The sequence below is a fragment of the Sus scrofa genome, chromosome 16, assembly GCF_054392235.1.
Source record: "Sus scrofa isolate SSC_HxYL_T2T_F1_AM1 chromosome 16, Sscrofa_HxYL_maternal_Yorkshire_Landrace_v2.0, whole genome shotgun sequence".
NCBI classification, from domain to species: domain Eukaryota; kingdom Metazoa; phylum Chordata; class Mammalia; order Artiodactyla; family Suidae; genus Sus; species Sus scrofa.
Window position 1 is genome coordinate 87347211 of NC_139398.1, and position 22185 is coordinate 87369395.

The window sequence follows — 22185 nt, forward strand, 5'->3', positions numbered from 1 at the left end:
ATTGCATAGCTTTAAATGGAATGTAATCTATAAAAATATTGCAATTCTATGTTGTACACTTCAAACTAATACTGTCTATGTCAGCTATACTTCAACAGAAAAATAATTTAAAAAATCATCACGGGAGTTCCCGTCGTGGCGCAGTGGTTAACGAATCCGACTAGGAACCATGAGGTTGCAGGTTCTATCCCTGCCCTTGCTCAGTGGGTTAAGGATTCGGCGTTGCCGTGAGCTGTGGTGTAGGTCGCAGATGCGGCTCGGATCCCGCGTTGCTGTGGCTCTGGCGTAGGCCGGTGGCTACAGCTCCGATTCGACCCCTAACCTGGGAACCTCCATATGCCGCGGGAGCGGCGCAAGAAATAGCAAAAAGACAAAAAAAAAAAAAAATCATCACGATTGTTGTATAATTATAAATGTAATAAAGTTCATTGAGTAATTTTAAAAAATCATCACTGTGATTGAGACAAAAAAGGCACACGTGTCTGGATCACCAATGTGGCTGCCTGGGCGCACAGGCTGCTGGGGCCCGGGGACCGGGGCTCAAGTGGGAATAAGAGGGGGCGCTGGGGGTCCCGCCACACCTCGAGGAGGAGACCCTGGAGACCGGGCCACGGGGGGAGCTGGTGGGGAAGCCTAGGAGCCAGCGCTGACGGGGCGCCAAAATGATGTGAATTCGCAGGTGATCACACCGAGGCAAGGCGGCTGGGCGGCAGGGGCAGCGAGCCACGCTGGGCACCTCCTGACTCCGCCGACGAGACGCCGGCTCGCGAGTCCAGGGAGGCCGCGGGGCCCTGCTCGGACAGCCCCTCCCCTGTCCCCAGAGCTTGCCGAGGGCCTGCTTCCGTTTCAGGTAAGCGCAGCCTCCGCCTCCCCTGGGCTCCAGACTCATCCACAGTGTAACTTGCTGTTCAGGCCCTGATCCTCCGGGAAGCCCCGGGGAACCTCCATCACGACCGTGGACCTGCCACCACCCCACTCACCAGGACGCCTTGCAGCTCTACCTCCAAACAACCCTGGATCCTCAACCCCCAATTTCGGCCAGTCCAGCGTCCCCATCATCTGTCGCAGGGACCCCCTCAACACCCCTCCCCGACTCTCAGCCTCTGCTCCCCTCTCCCCCTACACCTCCCAGGCCTCAGGGCTTCCTTCCAGCCCCAAGACACACAGCTCCCTCTGGCTGGGGGCTGTCCCAGGCCATCCCGTTCAGAAAAACACAGTATTTCCCCCCCACCGCCCCGCTGGTGCTGTCACGTGTCTTCGGCTGCTCTGGGCGGTTTGCTGTGACTTCCCTGAACGCGGTGCCCAGGGCAGGGCCTGGCATCTCCGGGCGGCACCTGCTCCGAGCAATTTCAGAAACCTTTTGTGGAAGCGCGGGAGGAGCGCTAGAGCCCTGGCACGGGGCCTGGTACGGGCCCTGGCAGCAGGCCGGGCGCTGCTGAGGATGTTCTAGAGCATCCCCAAGGGGCCGTGCAGCCTGAGACATGGAGCAGCCACGTGCTGGTGCAGTTTTTACAAATGTCCTTATAAATTCAAATCCTAATTTGTATTTGAAGCCACACTACGCGTTTTGGTGGCTTAAATGTGTGACTTGAAGCGGTACAGGGCTGAGCCGAGAGGGGTGTGAAGACACACGCCTTGAACTAGGACGTCTGAGTTCCCCGGCACACGGGCTCGGAAGGGGCAGGATTTAAAGGGTCAGCCGAGCCCGGGACAGGCTCCCTGAGCCGAGGGCATCGCCATCGTCCCCGGCCTGAGCCAGGAAGAGACACCGCAGGGGCCAACCCTCCCCTGAAGGGAATGACGCTCAAACGCACCCACCACCTGGTTTCCAAAGTTTATTAAAAATCAAAGAATAGAAAAACTTTACATAAAAATATGTCAATTTGAACCTCTACATTTTTGTCCACACACACAAAAAATTGAAACATGATGTCTTGTTAAGCCTGCGGCGCGTGGCCACGGGGCGGCCAGCCCAATTCATTCGCTCACCGTGACGGGTAGGGAGCCTGGCGCCTGGGCCTGGGGCCGAGCGCCACGAGGGGCACCCACGTCGCCCCGCGTCCCCGCGGCGCTTCCTTAATGGAGGGTTACAGTCAATATTGCTAATGTGTAGAGATTAGTACGGGTCTACGTATCAGTTTTATAAATATGTCTTTATCAATAGGTTCACAATTTAAATATCTTTAAATATTTTTGATAACCTTCGATCGCCGAGAGCTGCAGACCAAGTGTGCTACGCTGCTCTGGCGCCGCCCCGAGAGCCCGCGGGCGCGGTCGGCAGCTCGCGACGCACGTGGCCGGTCACGCTTCCAAATACAGCTTGTCCTTGGGGTGTCTGCCACACTGACCCCACTCCACTACTGCCCACGTCCGCACGTCAGCCGGGTCGTGGGCGCAAGCTTCCCGCCTCGGCCTTCTCTGCCAGTGGGCTCCAGGACCGGCCCACCTGTAGTGTTGACAGGGCCCGAACCCCCACTTTAACAGTGGGTGCTGGATGACCTGGGAGGGCCCCCGACTCCCAGGACACCTGTGTGCTCCAGAAACTCAGGGGGGAGGCAGGATGCGTATATTCACGCTCAAGAATGGGGACAAGGACAGTGCTGTCACGGCAGAGGACACCTGCACAGGACACCTGTAGGCTTCTCCAGTCGGGCACCAGCCGCTCGGCCCGGCACCGGGCCCCGCTCTCCTGTGACACGTGAAGGCACCCCAGCCGCGCGCCGAGCAGCTCAAGTACTTCTCTTAGAGATGCTCTTAACAGAACGAGTGCTTACTGCTACAGATTCCGCAATGGAATCAACATAATTCCTTTCTCCACATTCCTAAAACTGGGTACCGCCGTCCGGAACCAGACCCATCATCACGAGCTATGTTACTAACACTGAGGAATTTCAAAATTCACATTTTTTTTTTTAAGATTTTATAATGTGACAACCTTTTCTCCCTTTAGAAAGTTATACTCTGGCACTTTAAATGCTGGATCTGTTGTCTAGTTTAAAAAAAAACCAAACCCAAAACATTCAAACGCCATGGTCAGAGCAGGACAGGCCAGACGCAGAGCCGGCCGGCAGCTGGTCAGCAGGCTTCGGAGCTGAACCCCCCACCCCCGCAACCCGCCAGGGCCTCGGCTCCTTCACCACAAACTGAGAGGCCTCACGTCCGACCAACAGAAGGAACGCAGGCCCCTCCCCAAGGTCTCCCTTCCTAAGGCTGCTCATCAGCCCGCCAGCCGACACGATGAACCCAACTTAGAAAATGCAACTCGGGAAAGGATCTAAGCGTGTTTAAAAAAATTCCCTCTTCCCTTAAATATAACTTATGTGAAAATATGAAATTAAATAAAAAATATCTGAGTTATTGCACAAATCATAAGTTTTCAATATTTACATAGAAAAAGTTCTGAAATCCGAAACAAAACGTGAGAGCAGTAAAACAATGAGGACACCTCCCAGCGAACACGGGGTCTGATCGCCGTTGCTCTGACAACGTGAAATAAGGTACCCGATGCAAAGGACAGACGCGGTACCGAGGGACGCGGGGCCCGGCCCGGCCCGCGGCTCCCAGCCCAGCCGCCCCGGCGCTGGCGGGAGGGTCCGGAAGCAGGAGAGCGTCCGCGTCGGGTAAGGCTTCACAGATGAGCACAGGGAGCTGTTCTCTACGACGGGCGTGACCACCACGCGGGGACATGCAGAGGCATCGGCGGCGGGCGGCGGCCCGGCTGACGGGCTGGACGCTGGTCTCTGGGCCTGGGGGCGCCGAGGCCGCCCGGCTACAGTCTGCGGGGGCCGGGCGGCGCCACCAGGAGGATTATCTGCTGAGACTGACGGGCAGGCTGTCCCTCGTGTGGGTGTGTTTTTTCCTCCTCCAGCCGGTGCGGTTGTACTGGTGGTGCCCCCGGTTGCCCACAGGAGGCCGCACGCCCCCAGTGCCCACCGAGCTGTAGCTGCCCCCCTGGCCGTGGTTGTGGGAGCCCTTCATGGACAGTTTCATGCCGCTGTGCTGCTGGGGAGACAGGGAGGGACAGCGGGGTCGGAAGCCAGCTCGACACGGACGCCCCCGCCAAGCCACACGTGTCGCTAAACGTCCGGAGAGGCGCGGAGCGGAGTCGAGGACGAGGGCCCGCAGCGCCGCGAGCGTCCAGCCCTCAGACTCAGCCCCGACGCCCACGGCTGGACGCTGGTCACGCTTCTCCTGAACATCATGTGCTCAAGACCCAGCGCCTCCATAACAACCTGTCTCCTGACACCAAGTTTCTAACGAGCGGGAGCCTGGCTTAGAGAAGCCACAGGGCCGCAGACAAGCACATTCCCAGGGACCCCGGGCCCTAGAAACCAAGCCAACGCAGGCCCTGCTGGCCCCTCTGCCCAGGGCACCCGTGGCAAAGACCAGGGACGGTGAGACTGGAGGAAAGCATGCCGACCTCGGCTTCACCGTCTGCTTCTCAGCATGTAAACCCATTTAACGGAGGACATCCATTCTCTGTTGCAGGAGTTCCCGTCGCGGCGCAGCGGAAATGAACCTGACCAGTATCCCTGAGGACGTGGGTTCGCTCCCTGGCCTCGCTCAGTGGGTTAAAGCTCCAACGTTGCCCTGAGCTGTGGGGTAGGTCGCAGATACAGCTCGGAACTGGCGTTGCCGTGGCTGTGGCGTAGGCCGGTGGCTACAGCTCCAATTCAGCCCCTAGCCTGGGAACCTCCACATGCCGTGGGTGCAGCCCTAGAAAGACCAAAAAAAAAAAAAAGCCCTGCAAACTTAAGTTTTCTGCTAACAAGTTCAAGAGCAGAAAACAGAGATGCTTATAGAGGTGAGTTAAACTGCACTCAATTTTAAAAAAATTTCTGAACACTTGTAAAGTTTTGTTTGTTACAAAGGAAAACAAAGATGGAGTTGAATGATCAGCAAACAAATTCCCTTAAAAAAAGAAAACGCCTGGGCCGCTGCGTCCGTGGTGGGGGGAGCGTGAGGCGCTGGCCTGCGGCACAGCTGCCGGGCCGGACGTACCTTGTGATACAGGTGCGGGCTGGACAGGGGGTTGGGCGAGCCGGCCGGCAGGGCGGGGGGAGACACGTGGTGGACGGCTTTCAGCGCGGGTGCGCCTTCCAGGCCAGCCTGTCTGCAGGGCACGGGGCCCACCCCTAGCGCGGGCGGAGGGATCGTAAACCTGGTCTGGGAGAGAAGCACCAGAGACGCTGTGAGGCATGAGGCGGCGACACAGGCGCACCCGCCCTCTCTCACCGGGGCACCGAGAACAGGCCCTTCGGCTGCCGGACGACACAACCTCCCAACACTCGGTCTGCAGGGGCAGCGTTTCCTATTCCGAAACAGCGGCCACAGCGCGTGCAGTGTGTCCGGCCACCGAGCCACTAAGGCTCCCGTGTCCCCTGAAGACCTGGGCAGGACTCTGCGACGCTGACTGCTCAGGTCTCAGGACCGTGAGTGTCCCAAAGACCCGGCAGTGACCGTGCCCCCACCCCCAGGGCAGTGGCGCAGCAGGAGCTGGGCCTCGGGGATGGCAGGGCACACCCGGTGCCCCGCTCAGACGCCAGGCCCGGCACACCGGGGGACACGGGGCACCCAGAAGTGCCCCCCGCTCTCCGTCCCCGCCTCGACCCCCGTGGGGGTGGGCGACTCCTCACTCTGAGCCGCGTGGCGACCGTCAGTGGGTCTCCCCGGGCTGCCCTCAGTTCCTCCACCAGAAGCAGCGTCTCAAGTCCGGAAAGACAGCGAGAAGGTGGGCTCAGAGCCCTGTCTTAAGACGACACTGTGAGCGTCGGGGACAGACGGGACCGCGGCACCAGCTGTGACCCTCAGCCACGCCCTGCCACTCCCAACGCCGCGCACCGGGGGCTCTCGGGGAGCTGGGCCGAGTTCCCTCCCACGGCGCAGGCAGCCACCTCCGCCTCCGTGTCCCGTGTTCAGGCAGGAGCTCGGGTTTTGGATGGGCCGCATACCTGAGTGGTTGTTGTCATGACCAGAGTTCTGGACGTGCTGGGCTGAGGTTTGCCGCTCGGCACGGGCAAGGCGGCGGGCAGGCTGGCCAGCAGAGGGGTGGGTGCCTGCAGGCTGAACTGGTACACGCTGGGCGTCGTGCAGGGCGGTGTGTCCGAGTCCTGCGGGAAGGACAGAGCGGGGCTGCAGTCGTGCCTGGGCCCCCGAGAGCTGCAGGGGCCAGCACTCCTCCAAGTCAGCTCACAACGGAAGAGGGGCGTCAGGGAGACCCAGAAGGGACACCGGGGCTGCAAGCTGTTACCTCCACGTGAGTCTAGAAACCACAACTCCAGGGAGAGCCCCCTGCTGCCACCCGGGGTGCTGCGGGGACGGGGGGTGGCCTCGTGCACACGGCGATGGAAACGAGGGGGCAGCGTGTGAACTCACTGCTCCAGGCACTTCCCCCACTCACGCCCCCAGCAGACACACTCACGATGTCACTTCCAGAAAGCGAGGACACGGAGGAGGCAGACGAGCCCGAGGACAGAAGCTGGGGGCTGGGCAGAGACAGGGTCAGGCGCTGGCCGTAGGGCGACTCGGCGTCCCGGCGCGGAGGCTGCTCCCCCTCACACACGCCCACGTGCTCTTTGATCTTGATCCTGTTGTCTGCGGGGACACGGAGCCCGCGGTCACCTGCCAGCCACGCGCCGAAGGGCCCTCGGCAAGGGCTGTCTAGGAGACCGACAAACCGGTTCTTCTGATTTTACTTAATTTCAACGGATTTCATTTTTAAAAATTACATCTCAGTGACTGGAAAACGTTTACATGTCTTTGGAACAGTGTGGATACACAGCTTTCAAGTGTAAACTCTGGGAAATCTAAATACAGATCAAGCATTTCTGTCGAAAACTTACCAGCTGGATCACGACAGACATGGGCTATAGACACACACTAGATTTCAAGGACGCGGTACCAAAAAAATTAATAATAACTGTTTATATTGACTACCTGTTCGAATGTTCATATTTTCAATACGAAGTTGAAAAAAACATTAGAACTAATTTCACCTGTTTCTTTTCACACGTGGAATGCAGTTCCTAGAAACTTTACCACCGCACGTGTGGCGCCTTGTAGTTCTGCTGGGCGGCACCAGCCTACACCGCACAGACGCGACCGACCGGATCCATCCAGCACCAAGGGACAGCGCACGGGGCGGGGGCTGGTGGCTCACCGAGATCCGGCGCCGGGCGCGCCCTGCTGCCCCACTTCTCCTTGATCCACCTCCGGTAGTCGATCACCTCCTGCGTCACCTTGACGATCCTCCCCAAGGTACTGCGGGGACAGGGCTCAGCATGGCACCGGCCCTGCGGCCAGCGACCCTCCCGGGAGCTGCTTCAGACTTCACACAGGCCTCTGCTCGGTGAGAGGCGGGAACTGCTAGAGCCGCCTCATGAAAGCCGTGTGACTTCCGGCGTTGGCACCCAAACGTGCCTTGAGCTCACGGCACAGAAAGTGGGTGCAGGTGTGCACGCGTCCCTGGACGTACACGAGCCACAAGACAGCGCAGCGATTCCGTCCAGGGCCAGAGAGGGACGCCCCCCCCCCGCCCCCCGCCCCGGGGTCCCAGCTTCCCGTTTCCCACCGCACGGGACAAAGCTCTGCCCGGAACACTGAGCGAGCGGAGGCCATGGACCCCTGCGCTGCCGCCTCCAGGGCCAGGCCTCAGAACCACCTTCCCCCACCGCTGCCGAGGCCGGAACCCAGGCCCCGCTTCAACCGCCGCCTGCGACAGCCACCTCGGTCTCCCTTTCCACCTCCTCTGCCTGCCCCCCCGCCCCCCGCCCCATCACAAAGCATCATCTGGGGTCAGAGGATGGGGGACACGGGCGCAGGAAGGGGCACAGATGCATCCCTCAGAGCTGAGCACCCACATTCCGCCTGAGAAAAAGCAGCTCGTGCCAGATTCAAAGGCCAGACGTCGCTCCCCAAACAACCCCCTGAAGTAAAGGTTGACTCCCTCGACGGAACACGCGTTACTCCAGACCACGGGCGACCCTCTGAATGCCCGTGAGGTCCTCCTTCCCCCATATTCTCCGGTTCCCCGAAAACACGGTCGACAAACTTCGGGGAAGCCAAGGACAAGGCCAAGGGCGCTGGCGCGGCAGAGCCGGCAGCACCGGGACGGGACGCGGCCGGGGCGGCCTTACCTTTCAGAGTCTCTGTTGGGGTAGGACCTGGCGAGCGGCGACACGGCGTGGCTCAGCACGATGTAGGCGTAGTCGAACACCTGCTTCACCTGCATGGCCCCGTAGGAGCTCCGGCCAACGTCATTTCCTGGAACGGAGAGGCCGCCGTAAGCCCCCGCCTCGCGCCCGCCGCTACTGGGCATGTGCGACGCCCTGAGCCCGGAAACACGCCCAGACCCTGGCAGCCGGATGGCACCGGCCAGCGCCCTGCCTCGGCCGGCGGCCCGTCCCACCATCAGACCAGGGTCCCCCTCCGTGGAAAGACGTGTCACTCACGGAGAGAGACAGCCAGGTCGTCCCCCCAGGTGGCCGAAAACTCAAAGGCGCCTGAGCACCCGCGGAACCAGACCGCCGGGGCCGACGGAGAGGCCGGGAGAGCGGGGGTCCCGCCCCCGTGGGCACCGAGGGGGCCCGGCAGGAAGCACGTCCTCCAGCCAGGACAGAGGGCCAGCTGGACGAACGCTCAGGGGTGAGAAGCGCGGGGACAGCGCCGAGGTCACGAAGCGGGCCGCAGGCAGGGAGCTGACTTCTGCCAAGAACAGCCGCGCTCCCAGCTGTCATTTCCCTGTAACTCGCTCTGACGATTCAGGGAAGGATGTTTCTTAGGAGACATGTTCTTAAGTCCCGGGATTTTATTTTCTCCAGATTTAACAATATAAGCCAAGGGTTTTCACTTTCCAAGCACATTTCAGCAAAAACGGAAGCAGCGGGACGGCTGCCATTTAACTGACCCAAGTGGTCGACAGGCCCTGAAGGAAGAGGCACCACGGGGGGCACGGCGCTCACGCAGCCGAGAGCAGCGGGCCCGGTTCCTGCCAAGAGGTCTTAAATAAACGTCATACCCCAGAAGCCGTACGACAAAACCAAAAAATCGAAAAACATATACAAGAGCTGAACCGTAAAAAAAAAAAATACAAAGGACAGATGCAAGAGACAAAGACAGAGCGTGAGGACAAAGAAAGACCCCGCTGACCACGGATGACCTCACGGGGCAGCAAGACAGGCCAAGACGGATGGCAAAGCACACGAGCAACACGGGGGCGCCGCGCCTGCAGCTGACGCGCTGCCCCGCCTTCTCTGTCACCTGTCCGTGCGACATGACACATTTTATCCCCAACAGTAAAAATGCGGCATCACCTAATAAATGCTCGGTAAGTGTTCACGGAATTGATAAATAACCGTGTGTTTAAAACCTCACTCATCATTAAAGAAACGTAAAATAAGCAAAAATGTACAGTGAGACCACTCTTCTCCGAGCCGCAGAGGTTTAAAAGACGGCCACCAAAGGCGTGGGTGTGTGAGCAGCTTTAAACCACCTCGGGTTCTTCAAGGCAGCACTCCTGACAACAGAACACAGCCTGTGAACACGGGAAAGGGGCCTCGGGAACACTGTTAACTAAACCACGAGCTGCAACCTCTTTGCAATAGGGGACGCCACCCATTAACAAGAAGGCAATAAACGTTAATATCCACGCAGGGAAAACCGGAGAAAACCACACCAAAGGGAGATGACGGCACACCCCGCAGCTCCGTGACAAATTTCTGGGAAGCAGATGTTTATGATGGATATGCAATACTTTTCCAACCAAACAAAATAAAAATTTTTAATCCCCACTCTCTACATTTTTCTGATTAAAGAAAGTACACAAAACTGCAACTTGACAGCGAGTGACACAGAAGCATTAGCAGGAATTTCTGAGTGTGCCCCCATACCCTCAGCCAGCACGGCGGGAGCCTGCCTCAGATCTGAGGGCCCCCGGCTCAGGGGGCCTGCGGACACGCCTGCCCCCCACCCGGCCAGGGCGCAGGCGGAGCGAGGCGTCCTTACCTGGCAGCAGGGGGTCCTCGATGCACAGCATGGATGGTCTGTACCCGCTGGTCATGGCTTTCATGATCTCCTCTTTGGCGATGTAGGCACCTCCTTCTTTTATTCTAATGCCAGTTTTCAAGTAATTAAAATTTCTTCCGTAGAGTTCAAAGAATTCTACAAGAAGCATCCCAAGGTTTTCGTCAGCTCTCCGGGCATCAATTCTCGGATGCAGCTGTAGAAGCAAGACAACCACGGTTTGCATGGACTCCAGTCACTCTCTATTGGGGGGGTGGGGGGGCTGGGGCAGGATTTGGGGGCGGGGGAGGCTTGCTCAGCAGCACTGTAAGGACCCGGAGCAGCGCCAGGGGGCACTAACGGAGCCTGGAGAGCTTCTGTCAATCAAGAGGGTTCACGGGAAACAGAACCTTCTCATCCAAAGGTTTTAATTACACTGTAATTCTTTGAAACGCATGTTCCATATAGCCACTTCCTACACAAACATCTGATTTACCACAAATTCCCAAATGCCGAAAAATAAGTAGACCAGCTCCTGCACAATTTAGTCACCTAGATGGTGGAGTTAATTTCAGACTCTAATCTTGAATCCCTTTTTCTGAAACACAACCAAAAGGGGGCAGTATGAGACTGAACAGCATCGCGGTGCCTGGGGATGCTTTTACCCGTGAGCAGTGACGGGCACTGCGTCACACTTAGAGCAAACGCACATCCCGCCCGGCATACGGATCCATGCGGATCAGCATCAGCCTCGTTCCATGCCACACTTCCTTCTGAAGATAAACCCTGTCTCCTGGCCCCTCCTGAGCACCCCTAATTTCAGAGGCTCACAGACCTGAGCAGCGCAGACCTGCGGTGCCCACTGTGATGGCCATGAGCCGTGCATTTATACTGAAGTGATTCAGAACACACTAACTCATAAACACTCATTCAGCTTGTGGTCTTGCTGGCCACGTCACCAGCCTCGTAGGCACAGGTGGCCTCGTGCTGGACAAGGGGGTCACACTGGACAGCGCCATCTGAGGACAGGACAGCCAGGTCTAGGGGAAAGTCAAGGTCCTGGCTGAAGATGGTTCCAACACGGGGCTCGGTGAGCAAATGCGGCTTCGAAAGCCTGCAGATTATTTCCGGGGCTGAGAAGACTTTCCAAAGGCATGAGGAGGCTTTCTCCTGCCTGCCCGGCCCTTCCCCTTCCTCGTCCGCCTGGTCTGAGAGCCCACCCAGGAAGTGGGGCTCCTGCCCCCAGCGAGCCGTGAGCTGAGCGCAGCGCCAGGCGCCAAGGGAGGGAGGTGACAGCGGCGCCCGGCACAGAGTGCAGTCCCTGCGCAAGGCTCCCGCAATGGTTCGCATCAGGAGAAGAGCGGGAACGAAGGTAAGAACACAAGGTGGGGCTCAGCTGGAAACCAGGTCCGACTCCTCGGGGAGAGCAGCGGTGAGGCTGCGTCTCGGAGGTGAGGGCAGACACGTGTGCCCGAGACCGCGGGAACCGGCGAGGAGTGCCATGCCCGCCGTTCCTGCAGCCCCTCTGCCAAGACACGCCAAGGAAAGTGACCAGCAGCCCTACTGGCCGTCGGGAGTGTTACCCAGAGAACGACCCAATTCGGGGCCTCAAACCCAAAGCACACCACAGACACAAAGTTAATGAGAGCCGTGGAGGAAGAGTGCCGTCCAGCTCAAGCAAGACTCTGTAAAGACCTGAGTCCTTCGGAGAAAATGTCAGTGGGTAATGACGGCTTCAGGTCACTCGCAGACTGTACCTTTAAAAAGGAGCCGTCCAGCGATCGATACATGGTAGCACTTAAAACTTAGGTTTTCAGCTGAGAGACTTCCTCATGCGACTCAAAAAAAGGGGCAAAGTATAACTAAGACAAATACTGGTTTTTCATCACTGAGGAAAGAGGCTCTTTTCAGTATTGAACCATATGTGGTACCCGACTTTTTTTTTCTGATCCAAATTTTTCGGTACAAATCATAGTCAAGAATCAAGAAAAACAGTTTTTCACTGTCTGTCAAGGCATGAAATTTTGACTGAACAAGGCGATAAGCCAACAATTAAATTGGAAACAAAAATAAGCTATAAAGGAGCAAAGGAAAAAAGTAGTGATCAAAACAGAGCGTCAGGAGCTCCCATCACGGCTCAGTGGTTAACAAATCTGACCAGGAACCATGAGGTTGTGGGTTCAATCCCTGGCCTCACTTGGTGGGTTAAGGATCCAGCACTGCCCTGAATTGTGGTGTAGGTCGCAGAAGCAGCTCGGTTCCCACGTTGCTGTGGCTCTGGCGTAGGCCGGCAGCTACAGCTCCAATTCGACCCCTAGCCTGGGAACCTCCATATGCCGCAGGAGTGGCCCTAGAAAAGGCAAAAAAACAAAACAAAACAAAACAAAAACCAGAGCTTCATTCTGAAAATTTACCATTTCTACTACCACGAAACTGAACAGCAAGGGGACAGCAAGGAGTTGAACCCATGAAGCAAGGGGTCAGACCATCGAGGCAGAACTACTCCCACGCAAGCCTCAACGCCCAGGGTTTCGACAGCAAGCACACTCTACTCACCTGTAGAAAGCTAATGGCCATTAAAATGAGGCTGTACGAGCTAATTCCACCTGTAAAAACTTCGTTCAGGTCCCTCTGCAGGAGGAACTGTTTCAGTACTAAAATCAAGTAAGGCAGCAACGAATATTTCTGTAGATTCCAAAAGAGAAACATGATCTGGTTAGTTACTACAGCTCCGAGACGTCTCACGCAGCAAAGCCCACAGCCGACAGGAAGCTCGCTTTGCCCTCCGGCCCCTGGGAAAATCTAGGCCCTCCGCCCCCAGGCCACGGGGGCCCAGTTCCAGGAGGGGAGCCCCTCGGTGGTGGTGCAGCAGGGGTGAGGTGGGACACCCGCATGGAGCCCCCGGGCAGCAGGGCTGTGTGGGCAGGGGTGCAGCGGGGCGAGGGAAGGCCCTGAGGCGGGGTGCAGAAGGCCAGCACACAGGGCACCCCTGACAGGAGCCAGCGGGTGGGGTGGAGGACAGAGGCACGTGGCACTGCCTGAGGCAGCACGGTGGACGCAGGCGGATGGGAACAAGGGACACAGTGCAGGCGGGGAAGGGGGTGGGGGGGTGCGGAAGCTTCTCTGGTTTCCCCTGTTCTCCTGGGGACAGACATGGACCTTCAGACGAGCCCGACGGTGCAGAGGAAAGGGGAAAACCTGAGGGGCACGGCCCTGAAACTGTGGCAAGAGGCAGGATCCAGGCGGGGCTGGGCTGCCCCCCGCCTGACCACAACCGGACGACCACACGCCTGGCCAGAGCCCCAGACCCCTCGGCCCGATGAAGCACCCAAAGCAAGCAAATCTAACTCCACTGGGAAGGGCTCCCCTCGCAAACCAGGCAGCCTCAGCTACGGGACGGTCACGTCCTAAGAACTAGAAACGGGCTTCAACAGGGTGCTCCGGAATGACGCCCAAGTCAGTGAGGTGCTCGGCCACGCGGAGCCGCTCTGCCGAAGGGCGACGCGATTCCCCAGCATCTCTAGAGGGGCTTCTGGGGGATTCGCTCGGCGGCTCCGCCCTCCTCACTAACGGCGACCAGCAGCTTGGCGCTCCCAACACTCCCACGAGCAGGACGCCCGCGGCCAAGGCCGCCGCGGGGACGGCACCTTCATGTAGTTCTTGATGAACTCGGCCGCCCGGACCCCCGTCTCCATGTTAAAGCTGATGTCCACCTTGACTTCCGTCTCCTGGTCTGTGAGTTTGATTATCGGTACCTGCAAAGATGGCATTTAGGAAACTGCGCTTTAACAGGCAACGGGTTCCACAGTCGGGCAGCCCCGTGCTTCCCGAGTGGACAGCGGGCTCTCCTCCTCCTTCGCAGAGGCGCTGAGAGAGGATGGGCCCCGTGTGAAGGCGGACGGAAGGGCACCCACTCTGTCGGCCGTAACCCGCAAGTCCCCAAAGCCGCCCCCAGTCCCTCAACAGCGCCCCCTCCAACCTCTGCAGGGCCCACAGCCTCTCGCCACAGGGCGCAGGGGCGCGCCCAGGCCTGTCCCGCGAGGGCCTGGGGACCGAGGAGCTTTCGGTCCCCCAGTCACACTTGCTCCAATTTCCCAGAGCATCCAAAGTCACTTCAAAGCCACTTTTTAAAGTATGTTTCGTACTGATGCTGTTTCTCCAGACACTTCCACTTTGGGTTTTCACTCTTTAAAGACAATTTAACTTAAAAAAACTTTCCCAGGAAATCAGAATTAAAGGCTGTTTTGGAAAGAGTCTCATCAACAAGAAGTATCACCGAAAGGCACTAAAAACGGGCCCCATAAAAGCTGCCCAAGCAACCGTGCAGACCCCACACTCCTTCCTGCCCCAGACATAACCGCGTACTTCTGGAAGGAGAGTCAGCCTTCTAACGACTGAAAGGGACACTCCCTTCCCCGCCACAATCGGGGGCTGAGGGAAGGTTTAAGTCGTCTCCAGGCCGAGGCAGCAACGTGCTCTCCAGCACACGCCCGCCCCGGGCTCTGACACATACACCCGGGGCAAACTGCAGGGGACACCTGCGAGAGGGGCAGGTCAGCAGGCGGCGACAGCAACTCCGGGAGCCACCTCGGCCACCAGGCACGACGAGCGACGGCCCCTGGGGTCCAAGAAGCGGAGAAAACAAAATGTTTTCCCAAAGAACTTGTGCGAGAGTGTTTCAGAAGCTGTCCATCCTCAAACGCCCAGGCCTCCGGGAGGAGGAAAATTCCCGCGACGTGCGCAGCTCTGGACAGAGCTAGGAAGCCCTGCCTCTTCCGGACTTGGACTTTTCCTAAAGCACGCCTGGCACCCTCCTGCCACACACACCCACACACACGCTGAACCCCCAGGTTCTGGAGACAGCTAGTAACACCATGATACCTACTTTTTGGTGCTTGTTCAAAACAGACACACTTTCACCCAAAACACAGCTCTCACACTGGGCTCAGAGCCCCTGATGCGATGCCCTGAGGCTGCCCAGCAGAGGGGTTGACGGGCAACAGGCAACACTCCTGGGGAGCAGCCTGCGGACACTGCCCCTCCGTCCACGCTGCACCTCTGGCAGCAGAGTCGGCGTGTGGCTGCTTGAGGCCACTAACCACGCGGCTCCTGCGGCAGCTACTCAGCGTGTGGTCTGCCCTCCAGAAAGTTCTGGAGCCCGGGACAGTCAGACTGAACCTTCTCAGCTCATCGTCATCTAAACAGAGACACCGGCAGAGACCACCGCCCACCCCCAAACTCTCAACGAACAGAAGGCAGCATCGCGTCTGACAACCTCTGCCCTCGGGGCAGGTGGCGCTGGCGCTGCCAGGGCCCTGGGGCTCGACACACACACCGAAGCGGCCTCATCTCCCACCTGCTCCTGAGAGCAGCACGGCTTTCTCACGTGTACGTGTTTTCAACACTGGAAGGAGCAGGCAAGGTTTTCTTTCCGAGGTAAAACTTGGCACAGGTAATAAATGCCACAGGCGGAACGTTCGGCAACACCCTCCCCGCAGGCAGCGACCGAATGCACCCGTGTCGGGTGTTACGATCCGTCCACGGCCTCTCCAGAGGCGCCCGGGCCCGGGTTCCAGGGCGGGAGCAGGGAGGCGCTCTCCCGCTCACACGCCAGCTGGCGTCCCAGCCGCACAGCCGCGAGCAGGGGGACAGCCCCGCACTCACCGTGGCCTTGTCGAGGACCTTGATGGAGCAGGGCTCGGCCACCTTGTGCTTCCGCAGGGCCTGCTCCAACAGCTGCAGCGGGGGGCGCTCCCACTTTCCAAAGACCACCAGGTCGATGTCACTGGGGGAGGAAAGGGAGCGTGAACGGCGCCCCCTGCCCACCGCAGCCCAGACGCGGGGCGGCCGGGCCCCAGCGCCTGCAGCCCCCAGGACCCCTCCTGCCCAGCGGGGGAAGCGCAGGTCATGAACTCTTCGTAACGGAAGAGGGAAGGCAAAGAGCTGACGGGGTACCCGAGGGCTGGGAGAAGGCGCCTGACCGCCGAGGGGGCCCGGCCCTCCCATCCGTGCTGACCTGGGCGCCTGGACACCTGGGATCTGGCCCTGCCAACGCCAACCCAGATCCTAAGACTACGGCCGCGGCGGTGTCCCAGGAGTAACAGTGGGTTAGTGGAAAAGGAGCTTTAATAAAATGATGCGCGTACAACTAACTGGAGAGGAGAAAGCCCCTGATAAGCAAACCCTGGAGAGTGGCCGCGGAAGAAACCTTGCTTGACGTTTTCCTAGTCAAAGAAATTCTCACGAAATACTGTTTAAATACAATTTTGCCTGAGTCTTCATTAGAACATATGATCAACGTTTCCAAAACCTCAGGAGGATTTTCTGCCGCATCTGCGTCCCAAGCCCGCTCGCTGGTCCTGACGCTCGCAGGAGCCAGCGCTCTTGGATCCCATCAAACGAAGGGCAGGAGGGAAAGCAAAGCAAGCAAGCGCGGCAGCAGAAAGTTACGTCTGCTCTTCCTGCACTGTTCCCTCTCTCTGTGCCCCAGAGGCCTTTCTTTTCTTGCCTTAGACGTGAACGCAAGGAACCTACTTTCAGCCTTTCACACGCACAGACACCTGCACCCGGCAGACAAGCGCAGACGCGGACCTGCGCGGCGCCGCCTGCTGCTCACCTGGTTGGAAGGTAGAGGCCGGTACTGAAGCTGCCAAATATCTGCACCTGAAAGAGAGCGAGCGAGGCCTTCACCGTGACAGTCCCGGCCGCCTCCCCGCCACGCGCCTGCAGCGGGGCCCGAACCCCAACGAGACCCTCTCAGCCCTGCAGTTAAAGACCTGCCCCCAAAAGGAATGTGTATAATCTCAGAGCTAAGGATGCAGCGACTCCTGCCTCGCCCACAGTCGCTGCAGCCGCGAATGTCCAGAGCCGCTGTCATGCCCGTGGAAGGTGCTGGCAGCAGGGCTTTGCCTCAGGGCTCCAAAGGGCGAAGCCAAAAACGTCATGTGTCCTTTTAGACAGGAGGGGAGCACGGGCTGGCCGCAGTCACGGGGACTGTCTCCGCTGCCCAAGGACCACAGCTCCACGAACACGTGTTCACTCCCTGGAAAAGTTTCACGAAGCTGAACACGTGCTGTGATGTGAGACGCAGGGAAGGGGGGAAACTCCTGACCTTAAGGTAAACTTGAAACAAGAAAAATAACCAGGCCATGTCAACAGAGAAGTCCCTTAGGCCGAGGCTGCTCAGCTGGGCGTGCGGGGTCAGAACCACACGGGGCCAGGGGCGCACGCGGACCAGAGGTGCACGTCTAAGGGGCTCCCTGGTGAGGGCCCAGCCCACCCCAGGGCCACACCCGGGGACAGCACCATGGGCCCGGAGCCCAGCAGACCCAGGCAGCCACGGGGCTGAGTGACCCGCACCAGCCAGGCGCACCCACCTCAGCCGTCGGCCAAAGGTCTTTAACCACAGTCTCGATCCTCTTCACCACCTCTCGTCTCATGGCTGCTTCTTCAGGACAAGGGGACATGAAGTTATAAAAGTCAATTATTTCCTCATGAAGCCTAGGACAGAAGAGAAACACGCTGAGTTACCATCAAATGTAAGCACACGTCTCACTCCAGCGTCAGAGCAGCAGGACATTAAAATGTGTGTCTGGCCACTTGAAATCCAGCTCCTTTCCGCTCTGAACGCAGAGAATGAAATGAAAACTGTCGCGGGCCGCGTCCCAGAGCCCAGCTCAGCAGAGCAGCACCGCTGGGTCCTGACGACAAAAACAGCCCACCTTCCAATTGGCGTTTAAAGGCATATCCTAAAGATACATCTGGGTGACTTCAAGAAATGGAGGGAAGTCCCTCCGTGACAGACAAAGAGGGCCCCCAGGTAGCAGCCTCACCCCCGCCGGGCTGTGCTCGGGCCCACGGGCACCTCCCGGCCTCTCCACGGGCGGGCCTGAGACCAGCGCGGCCAGGAGGACACAGGTGTGCTCAGGAGCCAGAGACCCCGGACCTCAGCCAGCAGGTTTGCCCGACACACCCGCTGACCCGCCACCACAGGCCCCACTGCATTCAGCTCCCGAGGTTCCCTCCACCAGACTCCAAGGAGGCCAGCTCCTCACGTGCTGGGCCTGCTCTCCCTCTCCGTCCTTCTGCACAAAGATCTAAAAAGCAGTGGCCCCAGGAAAGAGAAGCCCCCAAAGCCACCTCACCCCGCCCCCCAAAGGCCCTTCTCTGTCAGCCCCACAGGTGAAGGCTAGGCCTGCGGCCATAGCCACACGGATCTGAGCACAGTCACCTTTGCAGGAAGGAGACAGGCCATCGTGGGCTACTTTAGGGATTAAAAAGGGGGAGGTAAATAACCCAGCCCTAGGAACGACGTCAGGTCAGATCCACCTGCTTCCACTCGCAGTCTGATCATGAGCCAGGCAAAGACAAGACAGAACAAAGTCAGGGGCATAATATGTCAGCTCAGTGACCACCAAACCAGTCGCCCTGAGAGCGGCAAGACTTCCTGGGACCTCTCAGCATACGGCTCCGAAGGCACAGACGTGACAGCAAACATCTCACCCCACAGCGAACATCCAATTTCTCATTTAAGGCCAAGGTCAACTCCCTTGCCTGCAGGACCGGCTCCCTGACCCCTGCAAGTCACCTGCAGTGAGCATCCCTACTGCTCAGTTTCAAGGCTCCTCGAAGCCACTGAAAGCACATGTGGGACCCGAGTGGCAAATACGTCCTCGACACCCCTGTTCACGGAGCATCTGCAGTCAGCGGGGCCATCGCCGGCGGGGGACCTAACTTGATGATGTTTTGTATCAAACAGAACTTCACCCCAAGCACACTGCTGATTCAGTTTTTAGTAAATCCAAAAAGATAATAAATCATGCAACATTAAAACGCAGTCATTTTTCCAAAATATCTATCAACTCCAGGATATACAGCGTCAAGCTTCCACCGTCGCAGCCGCCGCTGAGCGCCAACTACATCCTCCGCAATGAACGCCGTCTCCTCCGGCAGCCAGCAGGCGCGGCACGTCACGGGCGGTCCCCACAGCTCCAGGGCACAGCTCCAATGCTGTCGCAGGACAAGACGGTCAGGCTACAGGTGAATGCCCACAGCAGGGCCCCTGCCCCTCAGCTTAGGCGTCTGTCCCTGTCACTGTGTGGCCGTCAGGGAGGCAGCACAGGCTCCTCAGGGGACTGGCACGCGACACTGGACCAGCAGCCACCTCGGTTAGTCCATCAAAGCACGAAGGGCACACGCCCCCCCCACCGCAGCTCAGGGCTCTTCTGATAACACCACGAGGACAGACATTCGGAGAAATAAAAGAACATAGGCCTAGAAAAACTAGGCAAATGGCCCAAAGACATGGGAGAAGAGGAGCAAAGCTGGCGTGGCAAAATTCCATCCACAGCCCAGAGGGAACCCATCACAGCACCCAGGAAGCAGGCCAGGCCGATGTGCTACGGGTCACTGCCAGTCTGCACGTGCAGTGCGGAATGAACCGTCACACATGGAAGAACATGAAAGGTCGCCCCCTGGCTTCCCAGGACACCCCAAGGGACCTGGCTGCACAGACGCTGCCCGGTGGGTGACACGGTGGCAGTGTTGTCAGATGCCCGTGGACTTGCCTGACACAGAGGACGCCGCCCAGAATCCCGCCCCTCCCGCATTTCAGGAGAGATTAATAATGAGGTCGCCAAGGGCCCACATCGCCAGAGCGGAAGTGGTGCCAAGCAGGACACTCGCCTCCAGGCCTCCCGATCTCAGTGTCCTGTTCCAGGAGTAAGATACACTGAGGAAGCATCTTATCTGAAATAGGTGCTAGACTGCATCTAAAAGTTAGCAACTGCCAAAGTTCCCGTCGTGGCTCAGTGGTTAACGAGTCTGACAAGGAACCACGGGGTTACAGGTTCGATCCCTGGCCTCGCTCAGTGGGTTAAGGATCTGGCTTTGCTGTAAGCTGTGGTGTAGGTCGCAGATGCGGTTCGGATTCTGTGTTGCTATGGCTGTGGTGTAGGCCGGCGGCTACCGCTCCAATTAGACCCCTAGCCTGGGAACCTCCATATGCCACAGGAGCGGCCCTAGAAAAGACAAAAAGACGAAAAAAAATTTTTTTAAATAAAATTAAAACTAAAAGATAGTAACTGCCCTAACAAATATTAGGAAGGGCATTTTTGCTTTGCCTTCTGGGAACAGAAGGGACATTGCTGGGAGCCTAGCTGGACAAGAAGGCTCGGCCCGGCCCCTGCCGGCGAGCTGGGACAGGCGAGGCACTGCACGACCCCTGGAGCCGCCCGAGGCTCTGCAGTGTGACGGCTCCGTCGGTGTAGAAAGACACCAGGAGGTCTAACCACCACCGCGACATGTGGGCAGACGCGGAGAGCCCCACGGCTGCCCCCGTGCCGCCTCGGGCCCTGAGGGCTGGGAGAGCTGGGAGGTCCCGCAGGACACTTCAACAGAACCTGCGGGGAGGAGAAGCAGAGGCCCCCGCGTCCTTCGTGGCCGTGGTGATGGCCCAGCGCCCGACTCTGCCCAGAGGAGACGACCCGCAGGAGGAGAGGGGCTCGCCTGTCCCCGACGAGATCTCGGCGCAAGACAGCGCTGACCCAGGACCAGCATCCGACCAGCGTGTGCGGAGCCAACCGAGTTTGGGTAAACTACATGTTTTGCTTATTACCATCTTGTCATTTGAGAGCGACATTAGGGAATGTCATTAAATGACTACACGATGTCGTCAAAAATTAGCACCCCAAGAAATACTGTACCCCGAAACTGGGTAACTTGACTTGTTAGCAGAAATCATTTAAATGGCCAACTATCCTTTTTTAGAAAAACGTAACCAGTGTTCAATAAAGCCGCCGGGGTTAAGTATTCAACACACATTACAAGGGTCACTTGAAGAAACTGCCCGATGGGCAGGACAACATACTGCACCAAGAAGGGCCATCGGCCCCAAGCCCGCCGCCAGCGTCAACCCGAGGCCGCCGGTCAGTCACCCCTTCGGAGACTGAGCGTCCCCCGTGCACAGTTCTCCAAAGCGTCTCACGGAACCACGTCCACGGCGAGTTTGGATCCTTTCTACTCGAGCAGGAAATGAGGACGCCGACGCCTCCTCCCTCAAATCAAAACCTCAGAGGAACTGCGGAGCCGCCAAGATGAACTCGGGAAACCACACTCAGAGCCCCTGCCGCTGCCAGCCTGCCGTCTCCACACCTTCCAAGAAAATGCTGACGCTGCGACCACCGTGGAAAAGCCCCCCGAGAGCAGCAGAGAGGTGGGGTCTCAAAACCGGCAGGAGCTGCCGGTCTGGCGGGCCCAGGCCACCGCCTCGGCCGCAGGCAGCCACCAGGCAGCGCTAGGAGGCCGAGGAGCGCCTGCTCCCGGGGCTGCAGGTGCCAGCGTGCCCCGGGGGGACCTCGGAGGGCTTCTGAGGGGAGAGCGCCCTCAGCCCTACGCCCCCTCACTCAGTCCTGGTGCCAAGGCACCACATTGTGACTTTTTATCCTTGTAGACAAACCTAATCCTGACACAGCAGCCGAAAAACAAGGACGACTGGAGTTCCCGTCGTGACTCAGCGGTCATGAATCCAACTAGTATCCATGAGGACGCAGGTTTGATCCCTGGCCTCGCTCAGTGGGTTAAGGATCTGGTGTTGCTGTGGGCCGCGGTGTAGGCTGCAGACAGGGCTTGGATCCTGTGTTGCTGTAGCTGTGGTGTAGACCGGCAGCTGTAGCTCTGATTCGACCCCTCACCTGGCAACTTCCATACGCCCGGGTGCAACCCTAAAAAAAAAAAAAAAATACAGATGCAGAGTTAGATTTTTAAATGAAAACATCAAATAGAAGAAGAGAAAAAAAGCCATGAGAGCTATCAGCTTTCTCAGACGGGAAGAGGCCTTTCCAGACTCCAATGCAGAAAAGACAACCACGACACAAAGACTGAGAGTCCATTATTATGAAGAAATTCCTTCCAAAAACACATGGAATGTGAACAAATTAAAAAGCAAATGTCAATTTCGCACGGCAGAAACAGGAAGAATCTGTTCACAGAGATGGGACCTCGCTCAGACTGGACCTCACACTCGGGCACCAGCAGACAACAGCTCAATAACTCTGAGTGAGAGGAAGGCTTCCCTTGGGAGCCACAACCCCAGGCCGGGACCCCGGGCCCTGGAGCACGCAGGCACTCTCACACACTCTCTCCCCCCACACACGCACTCACACGCACATACACACACGTGCGTGCGCA

General features: G+C 58.3%; 1 protein-coding gene across 2 annotated transcripts in view; it reads right to left on the reverse strand.

Moving 5' to 3' along the window:
• Positions 1–1821: 1821 nt before the first annotated feature.
• Positions 1822–22185, reverse strand: part of TENT4A (terminal nucleotidyltransferase 4A) — a 43065-nt gene continuing 22701 nt past the window's right edge. Inside the window, exons 2-13 of one of the 2 annotated variants that reach the window (XM_021076642.2) lie at positions 17376–17499; positions 16616–16662; positions 15664–15784; positions 13647–13754; positions 12556–12684; positions 10003–10216; positions 8136–8262; positions 7160–7260; positions 6422–6594; positions 5952–6110; positions 5002–5166; positions 1822–3999 (exon numbers count right to left, since the gene is read on the reverse strand). In XM_021076642.2, coding sequence (XP_020932301.2) covers positions 3808–3999; positions 5002–5166; positions 5952–6110; positions 6422–6594; positions 7160–7260; positions 8136–8262; positions 10003–10216; positions 12556–12684; positions 13647–13754; positions 15664–15784; positions 16616–16662; positions 17376–17499 — 1660 coding nt within the window. In that variant the 3' untranslated portion in view covers positions 1822–3807. Of the gene's footprint in view, positions 4003–5001; positions 5167–5951; positions 6111–6421; positions 6595–7159; positions 7261–8135; positions 8263–10002; positions 10217–12555; positions 12685–13646; positions 13755–15663; positions 15785–16615; positions 16663–17375; positions 17500–22185 lie in introns of both variants that reach the window. The other variant, XM_021076643.2, reaches the window with a different exon arrangement.